Here is a 21,680-nt window from a genome sequence, read left to right on the forward strand (position 1 = left end):
TCCAGGGCCGGTGCTTTATCCACTGTGCCACCCAGCTGCCCCTGCTTCTGTTTTTCATGGAGTGGACTTTAAAGGAGAAGAGGTGACTTCTGAGTGACAGTGGCAGAGACAGTATCTGAAAGCGGTAGTTAGGAGCAAGCAAGGAGGATGCCAATTCCTCCTGCTGGCTGTACATGACAGGCGACGGGTGAATGGGACCATGATAAGGACTAGCAGACAGAAGGCTGAGCTCTCTCCTTTTGCTTCCATTTTCTGATCCAAGGATGAGAATGGCTATTGTGTTGGAAGGGACAGAGCAGAAATGACTCACCCTGGGAGGTGGAGCCCTAGATAAACAAGCAGATAATATGAGAGGGTCTAGCTGCCCTGGATGAGTTCAATAAAAGACTCAGGCTAATTACTTCTCAGGGTACTGAAAGAGTTGGCCGATGTGGTTACTGTGACAGATCATGGGGAATGGGAGAGGTGCTGAGATAAAGAAAAGGACAGATGTGGTTCTGATTCTCAGGAAAGGCAGGAGAAGGGGGTCTGTAACCTACAGGCCACTGAGCTTAATGTCAATTCTTGCAAAATTTCAGAGTGTCTATAGCGGGAGGTGGATCAGGAAACCCTGATGAACATATGAACATCTTTCTCCCTTCCCCCACCTCCTAAATTATTAAAGAGATGGCTAATTAGTATCTGGAAAAGGAGGCATGGAGTCACTGAGAACAGATCGTGACAGGATTACTAAACTGGTTAAGGCTGCTGATTGCCGTCAATAGAGTTTACCTATGTAACCTGCTTTGTCATGCCCATAAGAGTTGCCATGGAAACTCAGGACTTGGGAAATTGGTTTCCTAGAATTTCATGTATTTAGAGGGCCTCCCGCTTGATCAGGACTACCTACCCAGCATCCCAGGTGCTTCTGAAGGTGTCTGAGAGTTGATGTGCAAGACACAGGTTGGGATTCATAATCTCAGGTTATTTATCATGGGAAAAGTATTGGGAGAGTCATAAGATGGATAACAGAAAATAGACCCAACAGCTAATTGACAATTTGGATCCCGAGGCTTCCCAAATGGCTAATCTAAAGGCCAAAAACTCATTGGGATGGTTCAGTGGTGTGGTTATTAAGACAGACTGGAAATGGTGAGGGTGAGATTCTTGATTCTGGTGTTCACTGCGTCTATATTCACAACCGATTTTAAAAGGATAAAAGTAACGAGATATAATTCCATCCATTTAGGAGCCATAATTTGTCACCAAGATGCCCACTGATGGGCAGCTCAAGGTTGGTTCCATGGTATTTCTGCCGGAGTCTGAGGTGCAAGCCAAGACATCTCCTTATGTCCCCATCACAAGTCTTGTTGGTTATGCAAAACCAAACAGCTGGACAGCTCCAAAGAGAAGGGCAGCCTATTGGAGGAGGGCCACTTTTTCCTGGACCAGCCCTGGCATAGAAATAGAATGTCCCAGGAAATTCCACCCAGCTGTCTCCTTTCATGCGGACTTTTTTCAGATCTCTGGGGGAAAGTGATTTGACCTGGACCTAGGAAGGAGTTTAAAGTGTCCAGGATGATCCAAATGTTACTAAAGGAAGCCCCCAGGGCTGTCCCTGAACACAGGATTGTAAGGCTTGAGAGAGAAAAGATTCAAACCCATGCACTGCCACTAATATACTTTGGGTCTTCAGGCAAGTTCCTTTCTCTGTCTAGGTCTCAATTTCTCCATCTGCAAAATGGAGATGAGCATGACGGCTGCTCTGGACATTCATTTTGGGGTAAAGTGTTAATGAGGATTTCTAGGCTTTGTTGATTTCTTTCCTTTTGAAAGAAACCTAATTTATGGACACAAATCCCTTCAAAATGCCTTAAAACTGGGATTGGCTTCTGCTGGGGGTGAACAAGATTTATTGGCCCCAGGAAATCAATACATTTAACAGAAGGGACAATAAATCTTGAGGTTCACCTGGAAAAGTGGTCAGTACCTGTCTTGTTGCAGGTGCTCAGAGAATGTTTCTATAAACTATGAGGTTAAGGTTATATGGCTGTTGGCATGTAAGGTGACTGTACTTCCCAGCTGTACCCCACCATTCTGCTAATCCCCACATCTGGGACCATTTAACCCTGAATTTCAGGCTTACCTCACTAGCTGTGTAGGAGTCTGTGAACCACTCAGAGCCTTGGTGTCTTCATCTGTGAAATGGGGATATTAATATTTCTACCTACCTGCCTGCTGATGGGAAGAAAGTACTTTGTAAGACTTAAAAGCCTTAAAAAAACGGGATTTGTTGTCACTGGCCCTGGGACCAATCTGACACACCAGAAATAAGGCAGTCCCTAACCATTCACTCTTCCTTGCCCGCTCCTAGCCTGTGCTCTTCTCTTGCTCCCTTCCGTCCTAAATGCACACATACTACCTAGAAGTTCTCTCCTCCGCACATGAAGTAAACAGAAAAGAGATCATATTAGAGGCAGAAGGGACCATAAAAATCAACCAGTCCAACCCCCTCATTTTACAAGTGGGGAAACCGAGGACTGCAGAGGAAATGGGATTTGTCCAAGGGCACAGAGGTGGTGGTAGAATAAGAGGGCATGACCAGTGAGAAAACAATGCAAGACCTTGGACCAGTCAGTTTTCCTCTACGAATCTCAGTTTCCTCATCTGTAAAATGGGAGGGCTGTACTTGATGACCTCCAAGGTCTCCTGTAGCGCTAAATCTATGAGCCTGTGACTTCATTTATCTTGTACGATGCCTAGGGTTGAGAAATTGCCACTGAGAAGCGCAGAGTCTAGGGAATTTCCCCCAGTGAACAATGTTCTAATTCCCCAAGCATTTTTGAGAAATTAGTTCCTAAAACCTTTTTCTTTTTCATCTTGGCCATCTCTTTCACGTAAGCCTCTCCCCTGTTTGCAGAGAGGTGCTCAAGATTCAGACAATTCCATTGATTTGCCCAGGGCTGCCCAGTTAGGAAGTTTCAGAGCTGAGATTAAAACTTGGGTCTTGTCTTACTCCAAGTCCTGTACCATTCATGACACCATGCTAGCTCCTTGGGTTTCCTTTAAATAGCTTCCAGAGCTATAGGCATGAACTTTGGAGTGGCCTGGGGTCAGGGGACTTAGTGGGGTACAGCCACTGCACAGAGGAAGCATGTTCTGGAATGTCATTTTGGGCACCCTCTAAATTTTGGAACCTTGGGACAGAGCCCCAGCAGAGTTACCCTAGTTATGGCTTTGTCCACAGGTAGCTTACCTGTAAAGGAGTGACCAGATGTGCATTGCACACAAGGATGGCATGATAAAAGCAGGAGCCTCAGAGGCACATGAACAGAAAGGCATTTGTATCATGATAGAGTTCAAGGTGGAATGAACAAAGCCCTGGAAATCAGAGAGGAGACAAGAAAATTGCAAATGCCCGGTTAGCAAGACAGTCCAGCCAGGGAAAATGGGGGTGGGGATGGGAAGCTTGGCTCCTTTCCCTGGTTGGGGAATGAAATAGCAGGAGGATCTGATCTCCAGGAGCAAGCAAGCATCACAGCGACTGGGTATCTTCAATGTGGGTGGAGAAAGATGGAATGCCTGTTCCTTGGTCAGTATCAGGTTCTGGGTTTGGAGACCTTCTGGAACAGAGAGATTTATAAAAATAGGGGAAAAAGAGAGACGAGGCCAAGCTTTAGCTCGTCAGTAAGTATGGAGTTTTTGTGGACGGCTCCTTTCCAAACCACGAGCCTGGAAGAAAAAATGTTTTACTTGGTCATTTAGCTTCCTCAGTGTTAATGTAAATGCTCAGGCAGTGAATGTACACTGTTCTCCTCCTAAGCCCAGAGCAGACATATTCCCCCAACTGCATCTGGGGATTTGTCACAATGATTGGCTCAATAAAAGGCAGAAGAGAAGTTATAGACTCCTTTCCACTTGCCTGGTGGTTAAAATCTCCTTTGCTTGGGAGTATTAAGTATTTCTTCTCTCCCCCCTTCCTCACCCAATCCCCCCCAAAAAAAGAAAGCCAACCCAAACATACAACACATAAGGTTGGGGTATCTAGAGCTGAAAGGACCTGAGGAAACTGAGGCACGAAGGGGCTTGCCAAGACTCAGTCGAGACCAGGAATTTTTGCAAGTTCTTCCCAGCCATGCTTAGGAAGTACAGAGTCCAGTGGAAAGAGAGCTGGATTTAGATTCAGATTTGGGTTCGAATTCTGGCTTTCATATGCACTAGCTGCTTCATCTTGGGCACATCCTGTAATTTATCTGGGTCAGTATCCTCAGCTGTAAAATGAGGGGACTGATCTAGGTGGTCTGGGAGGGGTCTCTTCCAGCTCCAAATCTATCATCCAGTGGATCTTCCTTCCTCTAAGACTGCAGACAGTGTAGTTAGTCCAGATGACCCCAGATAAAAGCCCAGCTGTCCTTTGGGACTCTGCCTTCTGGTTTTTATGGAGAGATGGTAGAAGGGATTGGGAAGAGATCCTCCTCAGAATAAATAAGCAAGCATTCAGGTCAGAGTCTAAGCACAGCCAGAGACATGACTAGGGTGGACAACTGGGGCTTTGCCCCAGGGTGCCAAAGTTAGAAAATTCAACCAGAATTTGCAGTACTTCAGTAGCAAAGAAACTACAAGTCTTAGGATGTAGTTAGTGAGAATATTTAGTTGAAATATGAAGCTACTAGATGCTGGGTAAGTACCTCCACCCACCCCTCTCCACACACATCCCCACCTTTCTGTGGTCCCTCTCCATAGGCCAGTATCCTGCCGACCCCAGCCTGAACTGAGGGAGCAATTTATGCCATTTGCCTTTGGTGTGGAATGTGGTATTGACCTTGACACCAAAATCATTAGTTACAGCTCTGCTCCCAGCCCAGCACCGTATCAGAGTAGCATCCCAGAGTCCATCCATTCTTCTGGGGGACCTTGTATTTTTTTTCCAGTTCTTTCCCCGCTTTCCCCAATGAGATCCTTCCGGAGGTCTCTAATAGTCGGATATCCAATGTCACTCAGATTAAGTCTCTCTTTAAATCTGTTAGCCCAGTTTTCCTCCAGACTGAAAAACAGCTGAAAATAAAAGCCAGATGTATCCATACTTCCAGGAGCCAGCTGAGTACAGTACTGAGACATGTGGGATGAGGCCTTGGGAAGGAATGAGAGGATAAACTTTAAATGTTATTTAGATCCGAAGCACATGTAGGAGAATGTGGAAATTCCTAGCTCCAGAGTCTGAGCTGAGCACTGTGGGGCTGGAAAGGAAATCAACTGCCCAGGGCTGTAATACCCTGGGGCAACTCGGTCTGTGCCCCATATGCTGGCATCCTGGGAGGAGATTGTGAGTTCTCTTCCTTCCAGTCTCCTCCATTTCTCAGTGACAGACACCAGACTGCCTGCTTCCTTACCCAGACCCCACCTGCCACACTTTTTAGGACGTGCCTTTCATCCTCCAATAGTCAGCTTTCTCCTGAAGAAATAACTTCTCTGTCCAAGACGGTCTACTCCTTCTCTTATGCCCTCTGACATACAGATCATATGTTCAGTCCTGGAAGGGATCTTAGAAATCATTTAGTCCAATCCCCTGTTTGACAGGTAAAGAAACTGAGGACCAGTAAGAGGTAGTGACTTCTTCAAAGTGATACTGACAGGGAATAGCAGAATTGAGATTTGAATCCAGGCCTTTGATTCTAGATCCAGCGCTTTCCCCCCATGAATGGTTTGGTCTTTCCAACTCTAATCCTACTGTTATCAGGGAGAGGCTTCCAGTCACCACATCCTAAGATTGGAACTGAATAGACTGGCTGAAGAGATGAAGCTCAGAATTTGGTAACAGGGAATATCGGTCCTTGGAGGCCAAGACAGCCATGGAGTGATATGACCAGTAGGGAAGCCCATGATAGAATGAGGCAGGGAGCAGTTACCTGGTGGACAATGGGGGTACAATGCCTGGGCACAATCCCAGAAGAAAACAGCACTTTGAAGGGCCAGGATGAGAAACATGATGTCATCACTAGAAGACATCAGCAATCCTGTAGCATTTTAGATCTTGATGTATGATTCCGATGCATGTCTCTTCTTCCCATCAGTGGTGTGTGTATTTGTGGGAGAGAGTCCCAGGTGTATAGAAGAAATGTTCTATTGCTACTTTTCTTACTTTGTTATTTTTATTAGATGTTTCTGCTTGGAATTAATTGGGTCCTCTGGCTCACTAGAAAGAAAAAAGCAAACACATTAGTGGGGGGCTCATGAATTAAATTATTGGGTGGACAAAACCCTCAGGATATCTTGAGCCTGGGTCAGCTGTTCTGGGGGTCCCAGGTGTGAGAGGGAGGTGTCCTAGGTAATGCAAGTAGAAAAGAAGTTAGAAGCCTTGAGGAGCCAAGATTATCCCTAGCAAAAATAGGCAAAGTGAGTCTGGGCTATTTCCCTGTTGTGTGTCAGGATACTTTTCTGTATCACTTTTGAGGAGCCAGTGTTCTCATGCCTGCTGCTGCTCATAAAATGGATTTGAAGAAAGAATTTGATAAAACTGGGACCTTCAACTATTCAGGACATTTTTTCCCTGGTTCATTACTAGTACCTGAGACTAGTAGACTATAACACAAAAATCTGGATAAAAGAACCTAAGGGCAATATTTTTATTATTGAAAAAAATTCTCCACGTAATAAAATGAGAAAAATCTAACCCCAATAGGCAACCTTAAAATACTCAGAGCAGGAGAAAAATAGTAAAATAATAAGATGCTGGAACAAAAGTGCTAGTACTCTCAAACTGTGGACTAGACGGAGGCCTGGGGTCTCTACTAAAATAATTCTCAAGACACCAGTAAGGAATAACAAACCAATAAAATCTGAATAAATCTTAACGCTAAACAGCAGTTTTCACACACTTGGAGCAGAACAATTGAAAACAACCTGGGGTCAGAGTGGAGAGCCCTGCATTTGGAAATGGAAGGCCTGGGTTCGAATATTTCTGTCACCCTGGGCAAGACACTCCCCCTGTGCCTCAGTTTCCTCTTCTGTAAAATGAAGAGGATGGATTAGATAACCTTTCAAGTTACCCAACTCTGTGTTCCAGGGCTAAATTGTGGTTTCGTGTATTGTGTTTCTGAGAAGTATTTACATCATAAAACAGGACTGTGGGATGAGGGAAGGAAGAACCAATTCCACCTGCCTTTGGGCTCTTATTCCACGTGACTCCCTTTCTCACACTTTCCATTCTAGTCAATCAATCAATCAATCAGTCAGTCAATTGGCTGCTTTTCTTCCTTCTCCCTCTTGGAATTCCCTAGTGCCTAGGTAAGCCCTGGGCACCCATTTCTTTCCCAGTTCTGCTCCTGATTCTCCAGACTTCTCCACCTTCCCAGCAATCTTCTTCCCCTGAAGGGCCTCCATCCCAGTGGTTCCCTCTTTCCCTTGGTGAGCTCCATACTGGAAATTCCATGGAGGGAGTGCCTAGGCCCTCCACGTTCAATTCTCTCCCAGCTCTGCTCCTCACCCTCTGGATTTTTTTCACCTCCTTCCCAGCAGTCTTCTCACTTGGAATTGAATGCAATTCTACAGGTGGGATTTCTATCAGTAGTATTCTGTCTCTCTGCTTCACTCTAGTCGCACTAATTAGATAATTGTTATCTACAGGTAGTAAGTCTGACCCCATCCTTTCCACCTTATCTTCTCTCTGCATCTTTCCCTACCTACTTTCCCTGAGTGCTCTCTTGCCATCCCTGCCTTCCCTCAAGCCCAACACACAAGGTAATTAGCAGATCTTACTACTGTGTACAAGACAAAGACAAAGCCAGCTTGCAGATAGGGGATTTAGGAAGGTCTCAAAGGTCTCTTCTAACTCCCTTCCTGTGATATCCAAAGTCACAGCCTTGGGGAGGCAGTCTTCAGCTTCCTCATTTTACAGATGAGGAAACAGAGGACAGTTGAAGTGGCTTGTCCAAGTAAGTGACAGTTCTGTAATTAGATCTCAGGTTCCTTTATTCCAATTTCAGCCTGCTCTTCACTACGTCATGCTGCCTCTTTTCGGGTACACCAGCCCAGAAAAACAAATACATGTTGAGATGCAGTGGCGCTCTGTCTGTGTCGCTGGCTCATGCTGAGCTATCTGAAGCCAGCCTTCTGCACGTGCCCTGAATGACAGCTTTCAGCCTTCCCAAATGCCACCCCAGAACAAAGAGAGATTTCAGAGGAGACTGACGCAATTGGACTCCAAGCAGAGCAGGTTTAAGGTGGTCTTGCCACCTTGAATACAGCTCCTCGACAGGAAGGATTCTGTCGTCGGCCCCTGAGGTCCCATCAGGTTTAACTGCTGGGATTTTCTGGCTCTTAAATAGCCACAGCTTGAATGTGTTCTTTTGTGCCCCAGGCCTCAGAATTTCTGCTCAGCAGAAACCAGAGGCTGTGGCTGGCTGATCGCCTTGAGAACAGAAAACCTACCGTTCAGCCTTAATAATTGTGCTTCTCTATATTTGCCTTGGAATCCTAAGCAGGGACAAAGGCAATCCATAGATGCTAGAAATCAGCACATTCCGGGGATATATGGGTCTTTGGGCAGATTTGATTGTATCCACTGCAGTGTTAGCTTTTACTTTAAAAAGAAAAAAAAAATAAAAAGGAAAAGAAAATCAGCCTCCTGATTGGGAAGATTTTACAAGAACGTAAATGTAGCAAGTGCCTTTAAATGTGTTTGTTCCATCCGTCTAGAGCCCAATTGCCTGAAAATGAGAAGGGAGCTCTCTTCATTTGTATCAGTGAGGGGTTAGCTACCTTCTAACTAACTCAACAAGATCATTTTAATTTAAATAATCTGTTATTTGCTTTTTGGGAGCCTTGTTGGAATGGGCTGGGAAGGTCGTTGAAATTACATGGTAAGGGCTTCTAGCTTTTGCCCAGTATGAGATATCTTTCACTAATCAGGTGGGTGTGGTCCCAAATATCGCTCCTACATCCCCAGGAAAGCATACATCCTATACAGGCATTTGCACCTGAATGGTTCCCAGAGATTTAGAGGACGGGGCTGCAGAGCCCTAACTAGCAATTTTTGTGTCTAGGGCAGCACAAATGTCCAGAAATATCCCATAAAGCCGAGGTAGACAGAGACCATGGGACATCTGGGGTCTTGAGGGTGGGGGAGTTGGGCAGGGAAGAGCTCAATAAGCTGAGAAAAGTCTTAGGGGAGGGAGGGGATGAGGGAGAGGGAGGAGGGCCATCTGGAAGTTCTCTTTTATAGCCAGCGAGGTGATAAGCTCTACTGTTTCTGCTGCTGAAAAGCTTACACATACTTTCAGCCCCCTGGTGCAAAAGCACCCTGATTGCCCTGCCCTTGTTACAACTTGGGGGCCATGTGGGAAATGCAAAAAGAAAAAAAAATACCCAGTCTAGTCCTTTAAAGAATGTGCCATCTGGTTGGGGGTGTACCAGGAGTTTGTCTGAAAAGAAAGACTTCTAAGAGCCTTGATAAAGCAACACACAGATAACACTGATGTTTACATGTCCATTAGCCAATCAGCAAGCATTTATTAAGGGTCTCTCATGGTGCGCCAGATGCTAGTCATGAAAAGACAAAAAGGGAAGAGTCCTTGCCCTCAAGGAGTTTACTGAGCATTCTCCGTTTATTTTCTATTCATGTTATAGATGAGAAAACCAAGGCTCAGAGGGGTTAAACCACTTGCCCATGGTCACACAGCAGCTAAGTGGCAAAGAGTGAGTTTCAACACAAGGCTGGCATGTGTTCCATTACGCCTGGCTAGCTACCAATGAATATGGCGATTAAACAGTAAGAACGGCTAACATTTATGCAGCCTGGTGTGCTAGATACTCTACAATTATTATCTCATTTGATCCTCACAACAACCCTGGGAGGTAGGTGCTATTATTATCCACTTTTTACAGATGAGGAAACTGAGGCAGATTATTCTTCTGGCTGGAACTCAGGTCTTGCTTCTGGGCTCAGTGCTCTATCTGCTATGCCACGCTGTGCTTCCTGTGAGCCCCCTTCACTCTCCTGCTGAGATTTTCTGCTACCCTTGAAGAAATCTCTTCCTGATTCAGTTTGTGCTCAGCTGAGTAAATAGAAACAATATTGAATGAACATCAATCCACACCCAGCAACCATTAAAGAAGTCAATGCTGAGCTGGCTACAAAACTAGGATGCCAGCTCTTCTAATCTCTCTCTCTCTCTCTCTCTCTCTCTCTCTCTCTCTCTCGCAATTGGGGTTAAGTGACTTGCTCAGGGTCACACAGCTAGTAAGTATCAAGTGTCTGAGGCTGGATTTGAACTCAGGTCCCCCTGACTCTAGGGCTGGTGCTGTATCCACTGTGTCACCTAGCTGCCCGCGACAAAGGCTTTTTTGAAGACTAGAGTTCTAGCTATGAAACCACTGAAAAAATTCCTCCTAACCATGTGGTTAGTGGACCAGAACCACTTTGACAATGCCCGCACATGCTCTCCTGTCTCCCCAAGGACACAGGTTTCAAAATCTTCCCAATTACATGTCATCATTACCCTCCCAAAAGCAGGCTTCCGACCTAGCCTCTCCACATGGGGCTAAACTACCAGGGGCTCTTTGTGTAAGTGCCAGACCCCCATTACACATACATACTAGTTCACTTTGCTTTCAGAATATAAATTAAAGTCCCAGCAAAATAAAAGGCAACTGTAAGCTAGAGAAAGCTTTATTTCAAATTCCAGGTTTGTTCAGCCTAGTTATGTGATAAAGAATGAACTGTATGTACGCAATAAGTGAAAAGAGCTGCGATGTCCAAACAGCTTGAAAATATTAGAGACAGAACTTTTCAGATTGTAAACATAACAACAAAAAAGTAGACAGGCCCATGATATGCAGAACAGTGGCACCTAATTTTTTCAAGATTTAACTTCCAAAGGTTGATATTCAGTTCAGTTGGACTCATTCTTAAATGTCTCATCACGATTCTCAATGATATTTGGAACTTCATCCTCCTCTTAAGGACTCCAGTCGCAAGTAAAGCAGTCAAGAAAAGTCCAGTTGCTAATGGTGTTTTAGGTAAAGCCTCTGCTTGCCTCCTTAAGCTAGTCAGGCTGGAATAAGATATTGCGTAGTAATTTCTGCTAGCTTCTTTGTCTCATCATGCTCTCCTAGGTTTTTCCATCAATAAGAATATGTTAGACTCTTTCTTCAGTAGTAAGAATTTAGATGGACAGATGTATAATCTTTTGGGACAGTGACATGAGTAATTTTGGTAAATTATTCGCAGTTTCCAAACTAACAATTTAACAATTTTTTTTGAATTAAAGTAAGTAGTTTCTCAACATAGATCCAAGACTGGTAAACTCTGACCATTAATCTGGGATTTTCTTGTGTCATTTCCTATTGTGTGTTTTTATTTGGTTTCTATTCTGTTTCAACCAAAAAGTATGAGAATGGAGAGAAATGACTGTCCTAGAAGCCAGATTGCCTGTCCTCTGGAGTTAAATACCTTATCATACAAGCTGTATTTGTCTCTCTTTTTCAAATTACCTGTGATAAAAAATTTTATATATTTATATATATATATGTATATATATATATACACACACACACACACACACACACACACACACACACATACATATATATATATATATAATGCATGTATATGTATACGTACACATGTACATATATTTTAGGTTCATATGTATGTGCATACAAATACACATATACGTACATATACACATATGTGTATAAAGAAATGGATTGTAATAGCAATGTTGTAAACAGAAGGTTTGGGCTATATTAGACTGGAAGCAACTGAATCAGCCGCCGTGTTTCTGGCACAGACTAAGGGGAAGGGGTCCTGACTGGCTAGAATGCCTAGTTAGGCTGGTTGTTTCTATCTGTTCCTTCCTCCTGACGGGGGAGGTGACCCTGTCTGGCTGTTTTTGGCTTGCATGAATGTTTAGTTCCATTGGCACTTATGTTTCTCATTACAGATTATCACATTGACTTTCAATTTACATCAGTCTGTTGTGAGTTTGGTCAGCATGAGACAGACCCAATTCTGGACCCAGAGAAGGCAGCAAAGTCCTGTGCTTTCGGTTCAGAAGACCTAGTTTTAAATGTTGGCTCTGACATTTACTAGCTATGGGTCCAGGGGAAGGTCAATCACTTAACCCCTCTGAGCCTCAGTTTCCTCATGTGTAAAATGAGGACAGCAAGATGAGGAACATGCTTTGTAAATCCATGAAGCATTAAGACTTCTGGATTTGGAGTCAGAGGTCTTGTGTTCCAGTCTTGCTTCTGTCACTCTGGGTGCTTGGTCCAAGGGGGCACTGAATTAAGGGGAGTACGGGGAGCAAAGCAGGGACGGGGAGTGCTGGTCTGGGACCCAGTGATTTTACGTTAATATGTTGTTATTGTTGTTCAGTCATGTCTCGCTCTCCTTCACCCCATTTGGAGTTTTCTTGGCAAAGATACTGGAGCGGTTTGCCATTTCCTTCTCCAGCTCATTTTACACATGAAGAAATTGAGGCACACAGGGTTAAGTGACTTGGCCAGGGTCACACAGGTAGTAAGTGTCTGAGGCTGGATTTGAATTCAGCTCTTACTGACTCCAGGCCCAGCAGTCTATCCACAATGCCACCTCACTGCCCAACACAACATTAATATGGGGGCTTGGATGTTTCTACTTGGATATATCTACCATTTCATTGAGGCCAGTCAGAAAGCATTGATTAAGCGCTTGCAGTGTGGGTACTCCTTCCCCACCCCAGGCACATCTTCACCCGCCCACCCCTTCTCACGTGAGTGGTTCTTGTCTCTGTCTGTGGGTAGCAGCTTGTCTTGCAGCCAGGCTCACTGGCTGTCATCCTTCATTCTCACTACATAACCTACCTCCTTCCCCAAGCGCACGCTTCCTTTATGATGTCTATCACACCCTGCCTCACACACAAATCATTGTTAGCAATATGCCGCAGCCCACTCCCACCCACCCTTCATCTCTCCGTCGTCCTTTGGGTCTCCTGCAATTCTGATTCTTCAGAGATCCCGGTGTTCCATAATTCACAGCCCTGTAGCATCGCCCGGAGAATATGAGTGTTAAGGAAGATGAAGGCCCTGAGCAATTTCCCAAATGTAATTCTGCCCACTCTCCTCTCCTATTCAGTTCTGGGCCAGCTCATTGTCTAGCTGCAGTGACTACCCAAGATATATGTGGCGGGGGAAGAGCTCAATGGCCTGCCTGTTCCCCTGCATGCCATGAGCTGGGCCATAACCATTCTTTACATCTTGACTTTTCCTGGGCAGATTTCTAGGCTGATCTTGGAGTGACTATATCATTGAATGGCTCTGAAGGTCCCCGAAGGCTTCAGGAAGTCAGGTCAATGTCACACGCAAACAGGAACAGCTAACGGCTGCTTGACTTGGTGTTGTAGTGGAACGGCAATGGGAATGGTTTTGAGGGACAAAGGACCTGGGTTCAAATCCTGATTTGAGAGCCAGCTTCAGCAGAATTGGGCGTGTCTACACATTGATTACAACCCTCCCTAAGAAAAGAAAGAACTGGGGCTGGATTGGGAAGGAATGAAAGAAGGTTACAAAGAGACACATTTATACTTGAAGGGAGGGAAAATTTTCCAAAGCATGGCCCCCAAGTGGACTGGCTGCCTCTGGAGGGAGTGGGATCTCCCTCACTTCAGTAAAAGGCAGGATGACATCTTGCCAGGCCTGTAGTAAAAGGGAACCTCGTCCAGGCGTGGATGGGGCCAGGTGGCCTCCGAGGTGCCTTCCTACTCTGCCGCTTGTCGTCCATTTGGTATTTCAAAGAACTTGGCTCTTTGGGTTGATTCCCTTTTTGGAGGAAAAAAGTCTATCACAATCAAGGCTTACTAGCTGCCGATCCCTGTGTCAGGTATTGAAGATAGAGAGAAAAGCAAGCATACAATGACATTCTCTGCCCTCAAGAAATTTACATACCAACAAGGGAGAAATACAAGTAAATGGGCACATGTAAGATACACACAGAGTAGATGGAAGGGAAGCATGATGTAGTGGGGTCTTGTGAGCTATGTCTTTTTTTATTTTAATAATTTTTTTTTTAGTGGATTGGACCCAGAGAACTTCGAACCTGGGGTAGTTTGTCTTAGAGGACCCACTGCACAAATTAGAGAATGACCTCAGATGCTAGAGATAAAACAGTACCAGCCCCTATCACCACAAGGTCCTGGAAGGCCATGTCTCCAAACAACTACTACCTACCTATTCCTAACAAATCTTCATCTCTTGCTGCATTGGTTCCACTATTCTCCCTTTCTCAAGGAGCCAAGTATCTGGGCAGCTAGGTGGCACGGTGGATAGAGCACCGGCCCTGGAGTCAAAAGGACCTGAGTTCAAATCTGACCTCAGACACATAACACTACAAGTCACTTAACCCCAATTGCTTCATTAAAAAAAAAAAAGAAGCCAAGTATCTGACTTCCCATATTTCTCTCTGCCTTTATATACCTGGCTCTTTCAGTTTATCAACCTCCTCAACTTCCATGATCTAGAACCCTGACATTCCCCTATCTGATTGACATTTCTTGATCTTCTATCTCTCCCTCAGACCCACTTATCCTACAGCTGTTTATCCTCACCACAACCTCAGACTCTCCAGGCCTCCCTGTTCTCCCAGGAAGAAAGGTAAAGCCCTGCTTGAAATGTAAAGCCTTCCCCCCTGGACTCCCACCTCCCTTTGCAGGTTTGCTTCATCCTCTTCCCATCCCTGGACTCTCTGTTCTGGCCAAACTGTCCAGGTAGCTGTTTCCCATGCATGACACGCTGTCGCCTCTGCCCAGACTCTCCCCCTGTGTCTAGGATGTGCTCCCCCTCCTCCTCCTTCTCCACCGTAGAGAACACCTAGCTTCCTTCAAAGCTCGGGTCCTGGTCCTACAGGACGCTCTTCCTGATCTCCTCTGTTATTAACGTTCTCTCCCTTTGAAATTGCTTTGCATTTACTCCCTTGTGTGCTGGTTGTCCCTCACCCCCACCCAGTAGAATGTAAGCTCCATGAGGGCAGGGACTGTTTTAAAAAGTGTTGGATTCCCATTCTTGTTTTTGTATCCCCATTCCCTAGTGAAGTGCCTAACACATAGTAGGGGGCTTAATAAATGCATTGATAAATACATGTAATAATAATTTAATAAATAATTGGATTCTTCAGTGAGTCTATTGAATGGCTTTAGTCCACCCACAGAGGCAATGTAGTATAATGGATAGAGCACTGGACCCAGAATTAAGAAGACCTGGGTTCAAATCTCTCCTCAGAGTCTTTCTAGCTGTGCAACCCTGGGCGAATCACTTCTCTAGGCCTCTGTAAAATGTGGAGACCGGACTCCATAAGCTCTCAGGCCCCTTTCCACTCAAGATGTATTATCAGGTGGGAGATCAGGAAAGGCTTCCTGTGGGAGGCGGTCACTGAGCTGGGGCCTTGAAGAGAGCTGGGGGTTCCAAGAAGCAGAGATGGGTCAAGCAGACATTCCAGGCATGGGCTTGGTTGCTGGGTCTAGGATTTACGCATGCTTCTCTTCTCTTCCAACAAGAATTAAATCTGTTGCGACATCTCTGAAAATGGACCCTGTCCAGGCTCCAAGCTCCTTCCCTCCCTCACCAGCATAGAGAAATCAAAACTCTGGAAAACACGAGTCCTAAAACTATGTGGGGAAATGCTGACACCATTTAGAAGCACAGCTGGGGGAAAACGCCCATCAAACTTGGCATCCTAGGCGCTCGTGCTGGAAGGGACCTGAGAGCTCTCCTAGCGCTGGTGCATTGATCGGTTTTACTTTTTAGATGGGCAGCTAGTTGGTGCAGTGGGTAGATTGTTGGGCCTGAAGTCAGGAAGACCTGAGTTCAAATCTGGCCTTAGACATTAGCTGTGTAAGCCTGAGCAAGTCACTTAACCCTGGTTGCCTCAGTTTCCTCATCTGTAAAATGAGCTGGAGAAGGAAATGGCAAACCACTCCAGTATCTCTGCCAAGAAAACCCCAAATGGGGCCACAAAGTGTTGGGCATGACAGAACGACACTCCTTAAACACAGACTTCTCACCCCTAGCCTTTTGCTGCTGACCCAGCTAAGTTTGGTCTACCAGAATCTTATTCTGTCATGTCCCCACTTGCCTTTCTGCTCCTCCTCAGGACCGGCTGGAAATTTCCGGACGAGTGTCTGTTCGTTTTGGTTGTCAGCTTGCTGTCCGGCCCTAACCATGTTACTGAACATCCTGGGCCTTGCGCAGGCTGGCCCTTTGGTCCGATGGAACTGAGCCAAGAACAAAGTTTAATCCAGACAACTGTTTTGTTTTTTAAAATCAACATCATTTTCAAACTTCCACTAAGGTCCATTTTCAGGCCCTGTTGTGGTGTTGAGGTGACCCTAGGTTCTTGAAGGCCCTTCCAATGGAACACAAACTCTGTTGGCCCCACCAAGCTGGAATGCCTTCATTTATGCGCTGTACATCTGTCCCCTACAGATCAGCTTAGCTAAATTCTGAGCAGTCATCACCATATTGGCTTCGAGCTAATGAATTTTTCAATAACACTCTGGAAAAATATCTACTATTAAATCGAAGAAACATTGTAAACTATAGAGCTGTCACTTGGCTGAACCCATCAGGGCTTAGCCCCGGGTGGACAATTTAGAAGGTGCTGACAGCATCACCTAGTGACACCCTTCTTTTCCCTGGTGCGGCCTCCTCCCAGAGTGAGTTTCTTCTACTGTCCAGCCCTGTTCTTTGCAGTGTGCAATAACCACACCGTGACACCCCTTCAGCCACGCAGAAATGCCCTGGCATCCCAGGCCATGTTTCCTCCCCTCAGACCATCCTGGAAGTGTAAAATGGTGATAGAGCTTATTTAGCCGATTTTATTTCCTTCTTTTCACTGAGTTGGTTGGCATTTGGTAGACTCAATCTGAATTCCATGAATTCTAAAGTGAAGGTGGTGGAAGGGTAGCCCTGCTAGAGCAATTGTAGACTGTAGAGCCCCATCGTAGACTGGACATAATGGGAATGAGTGGGGAGGGGGCAGTGAAAGGCCCAGTGGTTCTGAAGGGAGAGGACAAGTGGGAACCCTGTCTTTGACACTGACTGCCTATGACTGCCAGGCTCCTAAAATGGAAGGGCTTCTTCCAAGGTCCCTTCCAGCCTCAGATCTATGACCCTACGACCCCTTGAGCTGGCCCTTCAGACAAGGAGAGGCAAGGCTTGTTTAGGACTACAGAAAATATTGATTTAGGACTGCCACGGATCCACGGGCACACAAAGTCCAGTCTTTTCACTTTACAGATGGGGACACTGAGGCCTATGAGGATTAAGTGACTGGTCCAAGGTCATGCATTTAAATCTAACTCCAAATCCAGCGTCCTTTCCTGAAAGGCTCCCCTGTGGAGGCTGTGTTTATATTTCCCCTTTCTGTGTTGGGCTATGCTACTAAATTGGAGACTTTACCTTTCCATGCCTTGGTTTTCCCACCTGCGTAATTCTTTTTTTTTTCTTTTTTCTTTTTCTTTTTTTCTTTTATTAATTTATTTTGATTATCAATAATCACTTCCATATGCTTTTGAGTTTAAAATTTCCCCCCCTTCCTCCCCACTAATTTCCCCAAGATGGCGCACAATCTAATATAGGCTATACATTTACATTCCTATTAAACATATTTTCACATTAGTGATGTTGTAAGTGAAAATTAAAACCAATGGGAGGAACCATCAGAAAGAGGAAACAAAAGTCAACAGAAGAGAAAAAAAAATAGCAGTTCAACTTCCATAGTTCTTTCTTTGGATGTGGATAGCATTTTCCATCACGAGGCCTCTGGAGATGTCTTAGATCCTTGTATTGCTGGAAAGGGTTAAGTTTATCAATATTAGTCATTGACAACGTGGCTGTTATCATGTACAATGTTCTCTTGGTTCTGCTTACTTCACTCAGTACCCACCTGCATAATTCTAAAAGGCAACTTGCAGTAGAAATGTGCTTCTGGGTCCTGGCTGGAGGTGGCTTGGTGGATAGAGCACCAGGTCTGGAGTTGGGAAGACCTGAGTTCAAATCCAGCCTCAGACACTTACAAGCTGGGTGACCCTGGGCAAGTCACTTAACCCTGTTTGCCTCAGTTTCCTCATGTGCAAAATGAGCTGGAGAAGGAAATGACAAGCCACTCCAGTATCTCTGCCAAGGAAACCCCAAATGGGGTCAGGAAGAGTTGGACACAACTGAAAAGACTGAACAACAACGAAGTCCACTATGTTCTCTGAGCCTCAGTTTCCTCGTCTGTATAATGGAGGTAACGATGCTTCATCCTGCCTGCCTCACAGGGTTGCTGTAAAGAAGGCGTCACAACCCTACAAATGTTAACCATGACTATGGGCCAGCCTCAGCGGCCCAGGACTGGATCAATGAGCTAATGTCTGTGAAGGACCATGACGGCTTCTGAGGAATGACCAGGGCTGAGGTTCTTCAATTCGATTAACACCAGAAAAGGAAAATTCCCAGCCACTGCTATGGATTATTTTATTTAAAAGAGAAAAGTAAAAAAAAAAAAAAGCCATCATGAATGGACTCGCTAGGCTGAAATAGTCAGAGATTTCCCTTCCATGGAGTTCCAGGCTCATTGCACTTCACTCCCTTCATGCACTCGATGGTCCAGGCAAACAAGCCTCCTTCGGACCACAGATTTAGAACCGGAAGGGACATCCCTTAGAGGTCCTCTAGTAGGACTCCCTCATTTTACAGATGAGGAAACTGAGGCCCAGAACAGTTAAGTGACTTTTCTAAGATGACAGGTAGCAAAATAGCAGGAAAAAGATTTGAACTCAGATCCCTTGGCTCCAAGTCCAGAGCTCTTTCTCACCCATGACATTTCATCTTACTTATCTGTGTGACCTTGGGCAGTCACTTAACTTCCTTATAAAGTAATGGAATAGGGCTTGGAGGTCCTTTCTAACTCTATACTTATGACCCTATCACCTGGAATCATCCCATCTCTATCACTTACTAGCTGTGTGACCTTGGACAAGTCACTCCCCCTCTATAGGACTCAGTTTCCGTATCTGTAAAGTAAAGAGGTTGACTTTTAAAGTCTCTTCCACATTAAATCTATAAAGAAAAGGTACTTACCTAGGATCATACAACTAGTTAGTGTCAAACACCAGGTTTGCTGACTGAAAACTTGGCACTCTTCCCCTTCTACCCATTGCATGGAAAACACATCTGCTAATGCTACGAACGTTATCTTTCCTCTTCTGATACTTTCCTGGACTCCCCCCACCGCCTTCCTAAAGCATCATGGATTGAGAGGCAGCTGGGCAGCACAATGGAGTCAATTCGACCCGAGTCCAATCTGGTCTCAGACACTTTGTACTTGTCTAATCCTGAACAATTCATTTAACCGGTCTGCCTCAGTTTCCTCAACTGTATAATGGGAATAATAGCAGCACCTGCCTCCCAGAGTGTTTTTGAAGATCAAACAGATATTTGTAAAGTGCTTAGTAAAGTGCCTGGCACGTAGTAGGTGCTCTATAGAAGTTGTCTAGCGAACCCCCTCCTCACTTTACAGATGAGGAAACTGAGGCCCAGAGAAGGAAAGTGACATGTCTAAGGCCCCACCTCCGACTTCAGAGCCAGTGAAGGGGGGGGGGAGGGAAGCATAGAGGGATGGTAGCATTGGCTTCTCCTCTCCATGTTGAGACCTGGATCAGCCTTCAGCCTTTCACCTGGACTGGGGGCTCTTGGGGTCTGGTAATACAGGCAAGGCTTTTATTGTGAAAGGAGCCTGAGTCAATGGCAGGGGCTGCTCCTCCCCGCCCTGCCTCCCTTCCCCTTGTCCCCTCCCTCCCCTCGGCTGCCAAGTGCCGGGCTGCACTGGCTGTCTCAGGACTTTTGAAAATCAGTCGGCGCAACTGGAAACTCCTCTGCTGCTCCCTTGGCTCCAGCTGGGCCGCCCGCCCCAGCCCAGGCCAGCGCTGCCCGGTCCAGCGCTGCCCAGCCTTGAACTGTCCTGCCCAGTGCTTCCCAGCCAGCCCAGCCCAGCACTACTCAGTCCAGAGCTGCCCAGCCTAGAACTGGCCATCCCAGCGCAGATCAGCTCAGCCCAGTGCTGCCCAGCACAGCCCAGGCCAGCTCTGCCCAGTCTTGAACTGCCCTGCCCAGCACTGCCCAGTCCAGCACTGCCCAGCCTAGAACGGGCCATCCCAGCGCAGATCAGCTCAGCCCAGTGCTGCCCAGCACAGCCCAGGCCAGCTCTGCCCAGTCTTGAACTGCCCTGCCCAGCACTGCCCAGTCCAGCGCTGCCCAGCCTAGAACGGGCCATCCCAGCGCAGACCAGCTCAGCCCAGCACAGCCTGCAGCAGACAGATGAAGCGACATCCGGGTGAAGCTCATTCCTCAGACGTGGTGGGGGCAGGGACACATACCCGTGTGCACTGGCACATCTAGGCACACTCTGACTCCACTCTGAGATGCACACCCGTCTTTAGACACACTCTCATCCAGCCAGGTGCACACACATGCACACACGCTAAAGCATATGTGTTCTCACTGAGGCGCACATTCAGACACCCACTCTCAGGCACACTTAGAACTTACTGCAAAAACACTCGCACACACACCAAGGTGTGTGCACTCATTCGCGCACACACTCATTCACACACACACACACACACACACACACACTCACAAACGCTCACTCTGGAGCACCCACGGGACCTGGAATAGACTCCTTGGGGAGCCAGCTGGCTGACAGGGCCCTGGGAGGACTTCCAGGCACTTCGGGACCATCTCGGAGAAGGAGCAAGAGGCACATTGCTTGGCAGCCCAAGCTCCAGGCTGCCCCAGGTCCCTGGGAGCCTCTTGGTGGTAAATAGGCAGGGAGAGATTTTTTTATTTCAAAAGCAAACTTCTTGAAGAGGCATGTTCAGGGGCTGTCCTGACAGATTGAGGCCGACCCTCAGGGTGGGAGCTGGGCTCTCTGCCTCCTAGGGCCCCTTAAGCCCATCCCACCTACTGGACATGAGCCAGAGCAGCTGCGGAGGGAGAAGAGGAGTCGCTGGCCGGGCAGCTGATCTGTTGAAGCATGGTATGGTTGAAGGGTCTAGGGAAAGGGGGGTGTTGCTGGGGTGCCTGGGGGACTGTTGGACAGAGAGTCATGCACAGAACCCTGAATGGAGGCTTACAAGTCTGCTGTTCAAAACCAGGACTGGCATTTAGTGACAAAAGGAATTTTAACTTACTGTGTGGCTGTGGGCAAATCACTCATTTGTCTGGACCTTAGGTCTGTAAAATAAGCCTAGGGAGTGCTAACACCAGGCATCCTGGCCTTGGGAGCAGCACCCTGAGCAGAGCCAAGACAGAGCTGGTCACATAGGAGCCTGGCCAAGCATAGCCGCTGCTGTGGGGCATCACCAAACGCATGGGAGTGTCTGGCCTGAGACGTAGGTCCCTTCTGACTCTGAATGCAATAGGGTCCCATAGGAGCAGATGGGAATGCCATGGCTGTTACAAGAAGGGTGGTGCCCTGCTTAGGACACGCAGAGCGCCCCCTTCCAGTTGCTAGGTGCGAATCCTCAGATCAATCTGAGTGGGTTGAATGATTAGCATTTTGTCTAGTTAAGAGGCAGAGTGGATAGATTTAGTGCCAAGAAGACCTGAGTTTAAATTCTGCCTCAGAGTCATTCAGTAACTGTGTGATCCTAGGTAAGTCACTTAGGTTCTCTAAGCCTCAGTTT

The 21,680-nt window shown here is 46.3% G+C and overlaps 1 protein-coding gene across 1 annotated transcript in view; it reads left to right on the plus strand.

Annotated features, from left to right (window-relative positions):
- Positions 1-19,839: 19,839 nt before the first annotated feature.
- The window catches only part of GASK1A (golgi associated kinase 1A), a 61,242-nt gene continuing 59,401 nt past the window's right edge, over positions 19,840-21,680 (plus strand). Inside the window, exon 1 of the mRNA XM_020993356.2 lies at positions 19,840-21,031. Within this exon, the coding sequence (XP_020849015.1) occupies positions 21,029-21,031 (3 nt within the window). The 5' untranslated portion in view covers positions 19,840-21,028. The remainder of the gene's footprint in view (positions 21,032-21,680) is intronic.

Source organism: Phascolarctos cinereus, unplaced genomic scaffold, assembly GCF_003287225.1.
Source record: "Phascolarctos cinereus isolate Bilbo 61053 unplaced genomic scaffold, phaCin_HiC Scaffold_1;HRSCAF=81, whole genome shotgun sequence".
Taxonomy (NCBI): Eukaryota; Metazoa; Chordata; class Mammalia; order Diprotodontia; family Phascolarctidae; genus Phascolarctos; species Phascolarctos cinereus.